Raw genomic sequence first — 12989 nt, 5'->3', positions numbered from 1 at the left:
GCTCCGAATGCACTTTCATGTTCAGGTGCTGTTTGGACTCCTCTTCTAGGATTTTTTGGCCGGTCCTTATACGTAGACGCGTTTTCGTCCTTCGCCTATGATTTTATAGCTCTTTTTTGGATAATTCAGGATATATAAGGACAATTATCTTGTAACTAAATACCCTAAAATAAATCTTGATAAAGTTCAGATTATCCATAGTTTTATTGTTATCCAATCATTCGTTTTATTCCTATGCATACATCCCTATTATAAACACTAATTATCAACCAATCACAAAGTTATTTAATTAATTTTAATTGTTTAACCAACCAAAATTAATTTAAATTGATCATGTGTGGTCGATTCTACCTAGACACAATGCATGTTGACCGTGCAAACTTGATCATGCGGTATTTTTTGATCCGATAGTCCAATTTGATAACTGAAACACCGCTGCAACCATTAGAATCTCAAGATCATTTTTGTGCTATGCAATAAATGAATTAATGCATGTAATGCAAAGACAAAATGATGCATGTAATGCAAGAACAAATTGATGCATGTAATGCAATTATGATTTTTGGGGTACTTGGATTGGTCATTCAAGTCATTCTCCTTGTTTAAATTATGGGTGCAAAATTGAGCATCTACAGTACTCAAGGATTAAGATGTAGTAATCTTCAAAGTAGCAGTCAACATTCATGACTATGTATTACTACGAATATTTTAATGAAGGGGTTGTATGTATAATAAAATCTTGGGATATAATTTATTAATAAGGCCTAGAGTGTAATTATATTTATATAGTGGTATTAAATATAATTAATGGTAATTTTAGGCTTGTCAAGAGTTGACAGAAAGGCCTAAAACCCATTGAAGCTAATGTCTAATTTGTTCCCTTTTAGTCTCACTCCAAGCCATATACTAAAGCCCAATTGGAATGACCCAAAAGGTTAGCCCAATTAGATAATCAGTTATAAGGAGAGAAATATACAACATTTTGTAAGAGAATGAAATGGTGTGTATGTAAGTGTAAGCCACTCTCTTATTCTCCCTTGAACACATAAATATAAACTAATTGAGAGACCACACTTCTTGGGCATAAGTGGAATTGGAGTGAAGATTAAAAGTGTTCCCAAGTACTTCTGATCTTTGGTTTTGAATTTCACTGCACCAAGGTATGCTCTCTTGTTCTTAAATTCTAAAATTTACATAGTACACATTATCAATTGCAAATGAAGTAAATTCGTTAATTTTCCACTGTGTATGTTTTGTATGCAATACAAACTATGTTTTCCAACAATTGGTATCAGAGCGGTCTTCAATTTCAAATTTGAATAACATGTTTTGTGAGTTTTGGAATTAAAGATAGTAATTTCATGATGTTAGAAGATTCTACAATTAATTTTCTGCATGGTCGTTGAAATTACTGTTTGATAAAAACTAGTATTGATGTTATGATGTTATTTAAGTTTGATATTAAGTATGTTAAATTGAACTTTAAGGCTATAGCATCAATGAAATTTAGTTTTGATCTCAATCTCATTCTGATGTGATCAAGAAACTATGTTTTGTTCAAGTGAAATGTCAAAAAATGGTTACTAGAAAAATTTGAAAAAAATTCAATTTCACGAGTTTTGATTGATCGAAAATCACCTTCAATCGATCAAATGGCGATCGAGAATCAATCGAGTCAACATAAGACTTTGTGATGGATTTCTTCAATTTTTCGATCGATCGAGAATTCCTTTGGATTGATCGGATTTGCCTTTTCAATTGATTGAGTAGGAATTGAGAGTCAATCGTGTCATACAAAAACTTCGAAATGGATTTGTTGAATATTTCGATTGATCGAGAAATACCTTCGATTGATCGAATGAACTGTTTTTTGAATTTTCACTAAGTGTTAAAACGTAGATAAAGTGGAAGGCTATGTGTGATGAGATTATGCATGTTTTCTAATTAAAAACCTTTCTTTTAAAATATCTAGTGGGAGAGAGATACAAGGGTTAGATCTCATGGTCCCCATTATTAGTTCATATAGTGTGGGTAAGCACCTTGTCTTGGCATATATGTCTCGTGATTCCAAAGGAGGGTGTTTACTTCGTAGTACTACAAGATTGAACTTACTCTTTTAAAGTAGTGTGAACAAGCACCCCGTCTTGGCGTATATGCCTCGTGATCCCAAAGGAAGGTGTTTTGTTTCATGGTACAACAAGTTTAAACACTATAAGGGAGATAAAATGTGGCTACACATGATTCTAGATAATGGTGTACACTAGACTAAGTATAATGTTAATCTCCCAAAGGAGCTATGGCATTATTTACTTAGAGGCTAAAGTTAATAGGGCTTATTATTAGTGTTTGATAAGAGTTATCATGATAGCACTAATAATAAGAATAATTCTCAATTAATCATGATGTTTATAATATACTTGCTACCAAGGAATTGTAGACATGGATTGGGTTGTCGTTGCATATATTATATTATGGTTTTATTAAGGTTTCATGCTATATGTTTATATGCTAAATTGATAATGTCCAATTTACTTATTATATTCATGTTTGTTATTTTCAGATTTAATCATGGCATCTTTTAGCCCACTTGTTGCTATTCTTAATCAAAACAAACTGACTGGATCCAATTATGTTGATTGGAAAAGAAACTTGGACATTGTTCTCACTGCTGAAGAGCACAAGTATGTGCTTAGCCAACCTTGTCCTAACTTTCCATCATCAGATGCTCCTTTGAGGAAAAACAACGATATGATCATTGGCAGAAATCTAATGAGATGGCCAAATGCTATATCCTAGCATCTATCTCAAATATTCTACAACATCAAATGCAAGATGTAGAACTAGCTTCAGACATAATGCTAAGTCTGAAGGAAATGTTTGGTGAGCAAGGCCATTTTGCAAGGAAAGAAACTATGAGGCAAATTTATAATACCAAAATGGCTGAAGGCACTTCAGTAAGGGAGCATTGTCTTAGGATGATCTCTCATCTGAATACACTGGAGTTTTTAGGTGTCGATATTGATGGAGAATCCCAAGTGGATATGATACTCCAGTCACTACTAGAATCATTCAAGGAATTCAGACTTAATTATAACATGAACAAAAAGATTTATATGTTGTCTGAATTAATGAATGAATTGGTGGCGGCAGAAGGCATTCTTGGTACATCTAGTGTTGATGCTAATATGGCTGGAGCTTCTACTTTTCAACTTAAGTTGAAAGGCAAGGGTAAAAAGAAGAAGAAGAAGGACTTTACCAAGTACGACGGTAAACAAATTGCTTTAGGAGTTGCCAACAAGGGAAAGAAGAAGGACTACACTAAAGGAAAGTGTTTCCATTGTAGTGAGAAAGGTCATTGGAAGAGGAATTGTTCAAAATTCAGAGCTGCCAATAACAAGGTTATGAAAAGTTCATTTCTTCTTGAAATATGTTTAGTACATAGTCCCATGGATTCATAGTGTGTGGATTCAGGTTGTACTAATCATATCTGCAATACTTTGCAAAGGTTCTAGGAGACCAAAAAGCTAAATGAAGGAGAATTGTTTCTTACTTTGGCTGATGGGAGCAGAATTCTAGTTGTAGTTGTTGGAGTATTTAATTTGTGTTTTAGTTCTAGATTTTTAATATTGAAAGACTGTTTGTATGTACCTAATGTTTGTAGAAATTTAATTTCTGCAACTTATTTAGGTAAACATGAATATTGTGTTATCCTAAAAAACAATGTTGTAATAAAGAAGGATAAAGTGTTTATCTGTTCCGGCAATATTGTTGATGGTCTTTATATTTTAACTTCTGATAAGCATGAATTATACAACTCTGAATTAGATAATAACTCTCATGTAAAATCATTAAAGAGAAAGTTTCCTTCTACTAATGATGCATATCTTTGGCACTTGTGTTTGGGTCATATTAATTCAAATAGAATTCAAAGATTGATCAAAGATGGACTTTTAGAGCCATTGGACTTTGATAGATTTCTAGTTTGTAAATCTTGTTTGGAAGGCAAAATGACCAAACGACCTTTTAATGCAAAATGTAGAAGAGCCCAAAAGTTGCTTGAATTAGTTCATATGGATGTATGTGGTCCTATGTCAACCCAAGTAAAAGGAGGTTATAAGTACTTCATCACTTTTACAGATATTACTCAAGATATGGTTATGTGTACCTAATGAGATGAAAGTCCAAAGCGTTTGAAAAGTTCAAAGAGTTTAGGGTTGAAGTTGAGAATCATTTGGGTAAATGCATAAGGGCCATTCGATCTGATCGAGGTGGTGAATGCCTTTTTGGGGATTTCAAGGATTACTTAACTCAAAATGGGATTATATCCCAATTGACTGCACCTAGAACTCCCCAAAAAAATGGTGTAGAAAAGAGAAGGAACAAGACTCTTTTAGAAAAAGTCCATGACGAGTTATTCAACTTTACCAATTTCCTTTTGAGGATATGTACTAAAAACTGCAATGCATATTTTAAATTTAGTTCCATTAATATCAATTCCCAACACACCTAAGGAATTGTGGAGTGGGCACAAGCCTAGTATGAAATATCTCCACATTTGGGGATGTCCAACACATGTGTTGAAAGGGAAGTCTGATAAGTTGGAAGCAAAAACAGAAGTATGCATGTTTTTAGGGTATTCAAAGGAAACCATTTATTCTATAATCATAAAGATAACAAAGCGTTTGTTAGCACCAACACCAAATTTTTTGGAAGATGATTATGTGAATAATTTTAATCCTAGAAGTAAAGTTGTCTTGGCCAAATTAGATGAACCTGTAATTGAACAACCAATAGATGAAACTAGGGATGATGTGGTTGTATTAGATACATCACATGATTCTACTCATGAGATGTCTAGTACACAGGTGCCTCATCGTAGTGAGAGGATTATAAGGCCACCTATAAGATTTATAGGTCTGGAAGAAACTTATGAAACTATCCCAGAAGAGGCTGATTCTGATCCTTACACTTATGAAGAGGCAATGAAAGATATAGATGCATATCATTGGGTTAAAGCTATGAAATCTGAATTGGATTCAATGTATTCCAATCAAGTTTGGGATCTTGTAAAGGCACCTAACGGCATTAAACCTGTTAGTTGCAAATGGGTTTACAAGAGGAAGAGAGTGATAGATGGAAAGGTTGAAACCTTTAAAGTAAGGCTAGTGGTGAAAGGGTATACATAAAAAGAAGGTATTGGTTATGAAGAAACCTTTTTACCAGTAGCAATGCTTAAATCTATCAGACTTCTCTTATCCATTACTGCTCATTATGATTATGAGATTTGACAAATGGATGTCAAGACTGCATTTCTAAATGGCAATCTTGAAGAAGAAATCTATATGATGCAACTGGAAGGTTTCATAGCAAAGAACCAAGAGCATATGGTATGCAAGTTGAAAAGGTCCATTTATGGACTTAAGCAAGCATCTAGGTCATGGAACATCAGATTTAATCAAGCAATCAAGTCATTTGGTTTTAAACAAAATCTTGATGAATCATGTGTGTACAAAAGACATCAAAATAAAGTAGTAATGTTCCTAGTGCTTTATGTTGTTGATATTATACTTATTGGAAACGATATAGGGGTAATGTCATCAGTAAAGATTTGGTTGTCAAGCCAATTTGATATGAAGGATTGGGCGAAGCTAACTTTATTCTAGGGATCAAGCTTTGGCAAGATCGCAAGAATAGAATGTTAGGCTTGTCACAAGCTAGATATATAGATAAGGTTCTAGAACGGTTTAGCATGCAAAAGTCCAAGAAAGGATTACTTCCTTTCAGACATGGAGCTCCTTTGTCTGATGACCAAAGGCTTAAAACTCTTGAGGAAGAAAATATGATGAGACAAATTCCCTATGCTTTTGCAGTGGGAAGTTTCATGTATGCCATGCTTTGTACTAGACTAGATATCTATTATTCAGTTGGCATGGTTAGCCGATATCAATCAAATCCAGGACCAAAACATTGGCAAGCTGTAAAGCATATTCTCAAATATTTATGGAGAATGAGTGATTATATGTTTGTTTACCAATATGAGGATTTGATACCTATTGGTTATACAGATTCAGGTTTTCAGTCAGATCTTGATTTCAGAAAATCCACTTCAAGTTGTGTGTTCACCTTGGGAGATGGAGCCATAAGTTAGAGGAGTGTTAAGCAATCTTATATTGCTAACTCCACCATGGAAGCTGAATATGATGTTGCTTGTGAAGCAGCAAAGGAAGCTGTTTGGCTCAAGAAATTCCTTTCTGATCTTGGTGTTGTGAGAATGGAGCAAGTTCCTATCACATTGTTTTGCGACAATAGTGGAGCGGTTGCACAATCCAAAGATCCAAGGAATCACAAGAAAGGAAAGCACATAGGAAGAAAGTACCAAATCATTCGAGACATTGTTGCTCGAGGACATATAGTAGTAGTAAAGATTGATAGTGCAAATAATCTAGCAAATCCCTTTACCAAAGCCTTGCCACAAAGGGCTTTTGATTCACATTTGGAGGGAATGGGAGTTAGATTAGTGCACAATAGTCTTTAGGGAAAGTGAGAGATTGTTAGGATATGTGCCCTTTAAATCCTATTGTATGATGCTATGTATGACATTATGTATGACATTATCAATTGCAAATGAAGTAAATCCGTTAATTTTCCACTGCGTATGTCTTGTATGCAATACAAACTATGTTTTTCCAACATTTATTCCCATTGAAAGTAAGAAAAGTTGGTTCACAAGGAGATGATCAAGAATTCAAGGATCTGAAAAGATATTTTGAGAGATGGAAGAAATCAAGTTTGGAAGCCTAGAGAAGTAATTTTCTAAGCAAGCAATGGTGTGGAAATGAAGAAAATGTAAAAAGGAAGAAGCTTGTGAATAGTGACAATGAAGGAAGAAAAGAGAGTGAAGAAGAAGAAGTTAAAAAAAAAATTAAAAAAAAATAAAGAAGAAGAGGAAAACATAAAGAAAGGGGGCCAAAAATTCCCCCCCCCCCCATCATTAATACCCCACATGAGTTGCTGTGTCAACTCATGTTTGACTGAGTTGACTCAGTTAATTCACCAAAAAAAAATTGTTATTTATTTATTTATTATAAAAAATGATGATGAAATGGAATGATGAATGGATGATAAAATAAATAAATAAATGATAAAAAAAATAAAAAAAATTTCAAGGATTTCCCAAAAAATAAAATAGATGGTATCAATTTCAAGAAAATTTCAATTTTTGGAAGGAAGAAAAATAAAGAAATTCTCAAGGATGTCTAAAAACAAAGGGTTTCATTTTTCAAAAGAGAATTTCAAATTTCAAAATAAAAATGATGAAAAGAAAGTTTTTCAGAAGACCCCAAAAAATTAATGGGTTTTCCTTTTGAAAAAGAAATTCAAGTCTTAAAGCATAATTAAAAGGGGGGGGGGGGGATGAAGAAGAAGAAAATTGCACATCTTAAATGGTGGAGTGATAAAGCACCAATCACTTCAATTCTAATTCAAGACTTTGGTCTTTGGTAGGCAAAGCCCAAAATTTCAGATTAAGATAGAGAAAGCTCTCAATCGCCTTCAAATTCAGATCAAGATAGAGAAACCTCTCAGTCGCCTCAAATTCATAACCAGATTGAGAAACCTCTCAGTCACCTCAAATTCAAACCGAGATAAAGAAACCTCTCAATCACCTCAAATTCACAAATTGAGATAGAGAAACCTTTCAGTCACCACAAATTCAGACCGAGATAGAGAAACCTCTCAGTCGCCTCAGATTCAGACCAAGATATAGAAACCTCTCAGTTGCCTCAGATTCAAACCGAGATAAGGAAACCTTTAAGTCGTCACCTCAGACTCAGACCAAGATAGAGAAACCTCTTAGTCACCTCAGTTCAGATCGAGATAGAGAAACCTCTTAGTCACCTCAGATTCAGACCAAGATAGAGAAATCTCTTAGTCACAAATTTAGACTGAGATAGAGAAACATCTTAGTCGCCTTAGATTCAGACCGAGATAGAAAAACCTCTCAGTCCCCCATACTCAGATTGAGATAGAGATAGCTCTTAGTCGCCTCAGATCTTTAGATTGAGTCGGATATAGTTCTTAGTCGGCATTCCAGATCGAGCGAATATAGTTCTTGATTGCCTCATCAGAATTCAAGATTTGATTTAGGTTCATCAATTATCAAGTAGTTCAAGTATTCACAGTTTTCATTTTTTTTTTTTTAAACAAAATAATAGAACACTAGTTCTATGTCCCAATGAGAAAATTGTTGATAATTAAGTCTTTTCAGAATATTTATCTATCAGAAAATTATTACTTTAAATACCTAATTATCAAGATAAAAGGGATTAATTTTAGAATATGAGTTTAAAACATGTCTAGGTGCAATTCCTAACTTAGAAAATCCTCATAAAAGAGTCTAAATTGAATCGAAATTGGAAAAGGGGCTCGGCATCCAAGAGAGCCAATCGGCACTCTTGGAGTGTCAATTGGCACTAATTTGAGGCTCGGCCTGGGAACCTTCTAATTAAAATAAAACATTTATTTTTTTCGAATTTTTGTGGATAAAGAAACATTCCAATTCGTAGCTGATCTTATTCAGCTTATTTTTCAAGCATCCAACCCTATAAATAGAGGAAAAACATCAGAAATCAGGGCCCTTCTTTTTCTAACTTCTTTGCTCCCCTTACGTTAAAGACGTTCTGGAAGCCTTGGCTTTAATAATTTCTTTCTTGTAAGTAAAATATTTTAGATCTTAAAGAAGTGAAAATTTCCTTGATTTCTAAAGTATTCTTCCATTGAAGGGTACATTCATGCAAGTAGGTATTTAATTTTGTTCTTGTGTTTATTTTTTTTTTTCATTTCTCTTAACTGATATATTTGTGTTGTTCATGGAATGTTTTTTTATGAATATGTGTTTGGTGTTATTGTCAATATGATATTGTTCACAATTTATATATGCCATGTTTGTATGCTTAGTTGGAATTTTCTTTAGTTGATTAACATGCTTACGATTTAATTCTTCTTTAATTTCAAAATCTACAATTAATCACTACAACCTTTTTTTCTAAACAAACACAAATCTATATTTTCATTATATACAAATTTGAAAATTTTTCCAAAACAAAAGCAGATCTGTATTTTCATTAAATACAAATCTGAAAATTTTTCCAGATAAAAAACTAATCTGTATTTTCATTAAATACAGATTTGAAAAATTTTTCCAAACCAAAACTGGTTTGTATTTTCATTAAATATAGATCTGAACTTTTTATAATAAAAAAATGGTTTTCTTCTTAAATAAAAATTGCATATTTTGAATTTTTAAAGAGTGAATTAATATTGAATTTAGGGATTTTAATATGTCATTGTAGTGTCATGCATCTTTTGAAGGGTATATAACGGTCATGTAGAGTCTAGAAGAACAGACTCCGTCTAGGCGGAATGGGTGCCTAACACCTTCTCATTTCGTAACCTAGCCCCCAAACTTAGGTTTTTGGATAGTGGACTAGTGTTTTATCTTTTGTTTTGGTAGATAGTAACTAGGATCAAAGCTTTGTAATATTGCTCTACCAAGATTATAGATTGTATTTAGGACCAAAGCCCTGTAATGATTATTTGACCAAGATTGTATTTACATAATTAATGAAATTTGATGCATTTGATGTATTTTATATTTACATTTTTCTTATTTTTTGTAATAAAAAAATAAGTGGCAACTCTACACAATTACCCAAAAGAGAGGTGTCTTAAGCACCCAAATCTCTTTTTGAGTCCCTTGGAAGTTTTTCGGCCTCTTACATAATCTAAAGGATAAAGGTTGGTAGGTAAAGGATGAGCATAAACAGCATGTATTTTGATTTGGTTTTGGGGCTGGGTATTTGAGAAGTGAGAAGAAAGAAGGAGGAGAAAAAGAGAGAGAGAGACAAAGGAGCGCGTTGATGGAGATTTGAAGAAAGATAGATTTGTCCTTTGATTTGATTTTGTCGTGCATGATATAGAGAGAGAGCTTTTGTGTGGGGAGAAACGTTAACGTTAGGACTCTTAAGGTGTGTTTGGTTGCTGTAAAATGTTTTCCGGAAAATACATATTTTCCGAAAATGCTAATTTCCGGAAAAGGAAAATGTATTCAGGTTGTTTGGCTGTCTTGGAAATCGTTTTACGGAAAATCAATTCCGGTGTTTGGTTGGTCCAAACATTTTACGGAAAATACTTTACGGAAAATCAATTCCCATGTTTGGTTCGGTCAAACATTTTACGGAAAACAAAATTCGTATTTTACGGAAAATCAATTCTGGTGTTTGGTTTGTGGATCATTTTACGGAAAATATGAAATGTGTTACAAATTCAAGCACCTGCATTATCTAGACAAATCTGTAACAGTACAAAACTAATCATCCACTTCAACATCAAAAATAATCATTCAAATTCAAGAACCTACATTGCTTAGACATATCTGTAACAGTACAAAAATTATCATCCACTTCAACATCAAACATAATCATTTGAATATACCCATAATATTTATATAAAAACAGCCACATCAATCGTTCACCATTGGCATTACACCTCCATGGTGTACAAAAATGATACCTATTCGTGGTATCTGAACAGTACAAATACATAATTTGGGCAATTGTATCGTCCCAATAATACAAAAGAGTACATGTATAATACATTGGTAGGTCAATACTAATACTACAACAAAAGTTAATTCCTAAATCTACCATCACAGTCAACATGAAATAAACAAATCAAATTTGTGAGAACAAATAACCATCTAACCACAGCTTCCTCAACCTAGCATTCTTGGCTAAAAATCCACGTGCCGTCTTCTCATTTTCACAAAGATGGTTGAAGGCAATAGCGAGCATATCTTCGCTATATCCATCTGCCATCATAGCCATTACCTCATTGTACAAAGCTATGTAATCCACCGGGCCCCGATTGATTTCTTTCGGAGCGACAACTATTTCCTTCAGCTGATCAGACAGATTAGTCAGCACACTATCATCAGCATTAGAAGGTGCACGCTCTCTTTTGCGGGACTTGGAAATTCCCGACCCAGTGGTGGATGATTCAACTGTGTTCTTTCCTTTTTCAACCACACATTCCTCCACATTATCTGCAACAAACTCTGCACTATCCCCACTCTCTGGCTCATTTTCAATATCCACATAGGACTTAGAAAAGCCACCTGTGGTTGTGTCCTTCCCCACAACAATCGCTAATTCATCATAAAAGTCAATTTTTTTTGTTAAGATATTCTGCATGCTTTCGATGTGCCTGTAAGGGAGAAAGGAACGTATATAACAATGCAATAATAACTTCACTCATAAATTCAATATAAAAGACTATGAAATAACAATTAAACAAATACTCCATACTTTGTTCTACATTTTCTCAGTAATCAAACAAGTAATGCAAGAAAAATCTCAAATAAGGATTGAACAAGTCAATACATTGTGTTACTATTATGCACACTTCATTGCTGAGAGAGCCCAATTTAAAAAAAAAAAAAAATTACAACAGCAAGTACAAATCTTTTGGTCAAAAACTTTGTTTTCTTTCCTTCACTTTTTCCTGGCAACCAAATAGAAAGATCAAAGAAAACAGTGGGTCCTTAATTTCCTATTATTCCCAAGTCATTGCTGAAAAAAACCCATTAAAAAAATAACCTTAAAAAGAAAGTATCAATCTTTTCTTTACTTTCCCAACATTTTATTAGCAACCAAACAGAGAACCAAAGAAAATTATAGCTCAGACACATATACACATATAGATAGATGAAAACACATAGGTATGTATAGATATAATACATAGCTAAGGTGACATGAAAGTTATATTTGAAAAACCTTATAAAAGCAATGGAATCCTAAAAAGAATGACACTATAAATTTCATATAAAAGACAAAAACATATATTATCATCTATATTAAGAAAATATAGTTGGAAGCCATACCATAACTTCTTCTTGGTATGTTTTAGCGTCACAAGTTATCATTTTCAGATTTTCGTCCCAACCAAATCCACTTTTCTTTCTAAGAGTTTGAATAGTGGACCACATGGTCCTTAGAGTTCGCATCCGGTTGTCAACATAGGACGGGTGGCACTTAACCTCGAATTGGGCCGTTATCTCCTTCGCTACAAGAGCAAAGGAGCCGGCCCTAAAAGTACTAGAGGGCTTATTGCCCTTTGCAGCCTTCTTTGTAAGTATCCTAAGCATCATTTCATGCATGGGTGGCAGCCACCTAAATTGCTTGCTGCTGCTGCTAACTTTCTCTTTGCCCTTTGACATTACTACATATGAAAATAGTATAGTGAGAGTAGCATTTAAAAATGAGAGTAGCATTTAGTAATTACACTCAGAACATGAACAACAAATCAAACACACATACAACCACGCTTATAAATGTGCACAGCAGAATGAAACATGCTAACTATGGAAATGACAATGTAATACCATCAAATAACAATGTAATGCTAAAAATACTTTTTCATTACACCACCAAAAGTCTATAGTAAATACATTGTCTTTACAAAAAACAAAAAGAAAAAACACATTACAATCATAGAAATCTAAATAAAGTACTACTCTCCACTCTTGGTATAATCAGACCACATGGCTTGACATATCTCATCTCTCTTAGCATTCCATGATCTACTATCTTCGACGGACTCCCGACGTGATTGTGTTTCTTGTTGGTGGTCACTAGACTCTACTTGGTTCATTGCATCTTCCATAATATGGTCATTTGGTTCAACCCCCATAATGTGATTATGAACCACACAACACGCTAACACTACTTTCACTTGGATTGGGAAAGACCAAAATAGTTCTGCATCCAACACTCGAAAACGTTTTTTCACCACTCCAAACCCTCGCTCAATGGTAGTTCTCAATGAAGAGTATCGGAGGTTGAACAATTCTTGCGCATTCTCAAGAGGACGATCACTAAACTCTTTCAAGTGATATCGCACACTCCGATAAGGTGACAATATTCCATTTTTAT

The 12989-nt window shown here is 33.8% G+C and overlaps 1 protein-coding gene across 1 annotated transcript; it reads right to left on the bottom strand.

Moving 5' to 3' along the window:
- Positions 1-10730: 10730 nt before the first annotated feature.
- Positions 10731-12274, bottom strand: LOC115956644. The gene is made up of 3 exons (XM_031074959.1): positions 11939-12274; positions 11796-11851; positions 10731-11262 (listed from the first exon to the last, which is right to left on the bottom strand). The coding sequence occupies exons 1-3, from the start codon at positions 12272-12274 to the stop codon at positions 10731-10733; spliced, it is 924 nt and encodes a 307-aa protein (XP_030930819.1).
- Positions 12275-12989: the final 715 nt, after the last annotated feature.

The sequence above is a fragment of the Quercus lobata genome, chromosome 8, assembly GCF_001633185.2.
Source record: "Quercus lobata isolate SW786 chromosome 8, ValleyOak3.0 Primary Assembly, whole genome shotgun sequence".
Classification (NCBI taxonomy): domain Eukaryota; kingdom Viridiplantae; phylum Streptophyta; class Magnoliopsida; order Fagales; family Fagaceae; genus Quercus; species Quercus lobata.
This window is presented reverse-complemented; position numbering and strand designations above follow the sequence as displayed.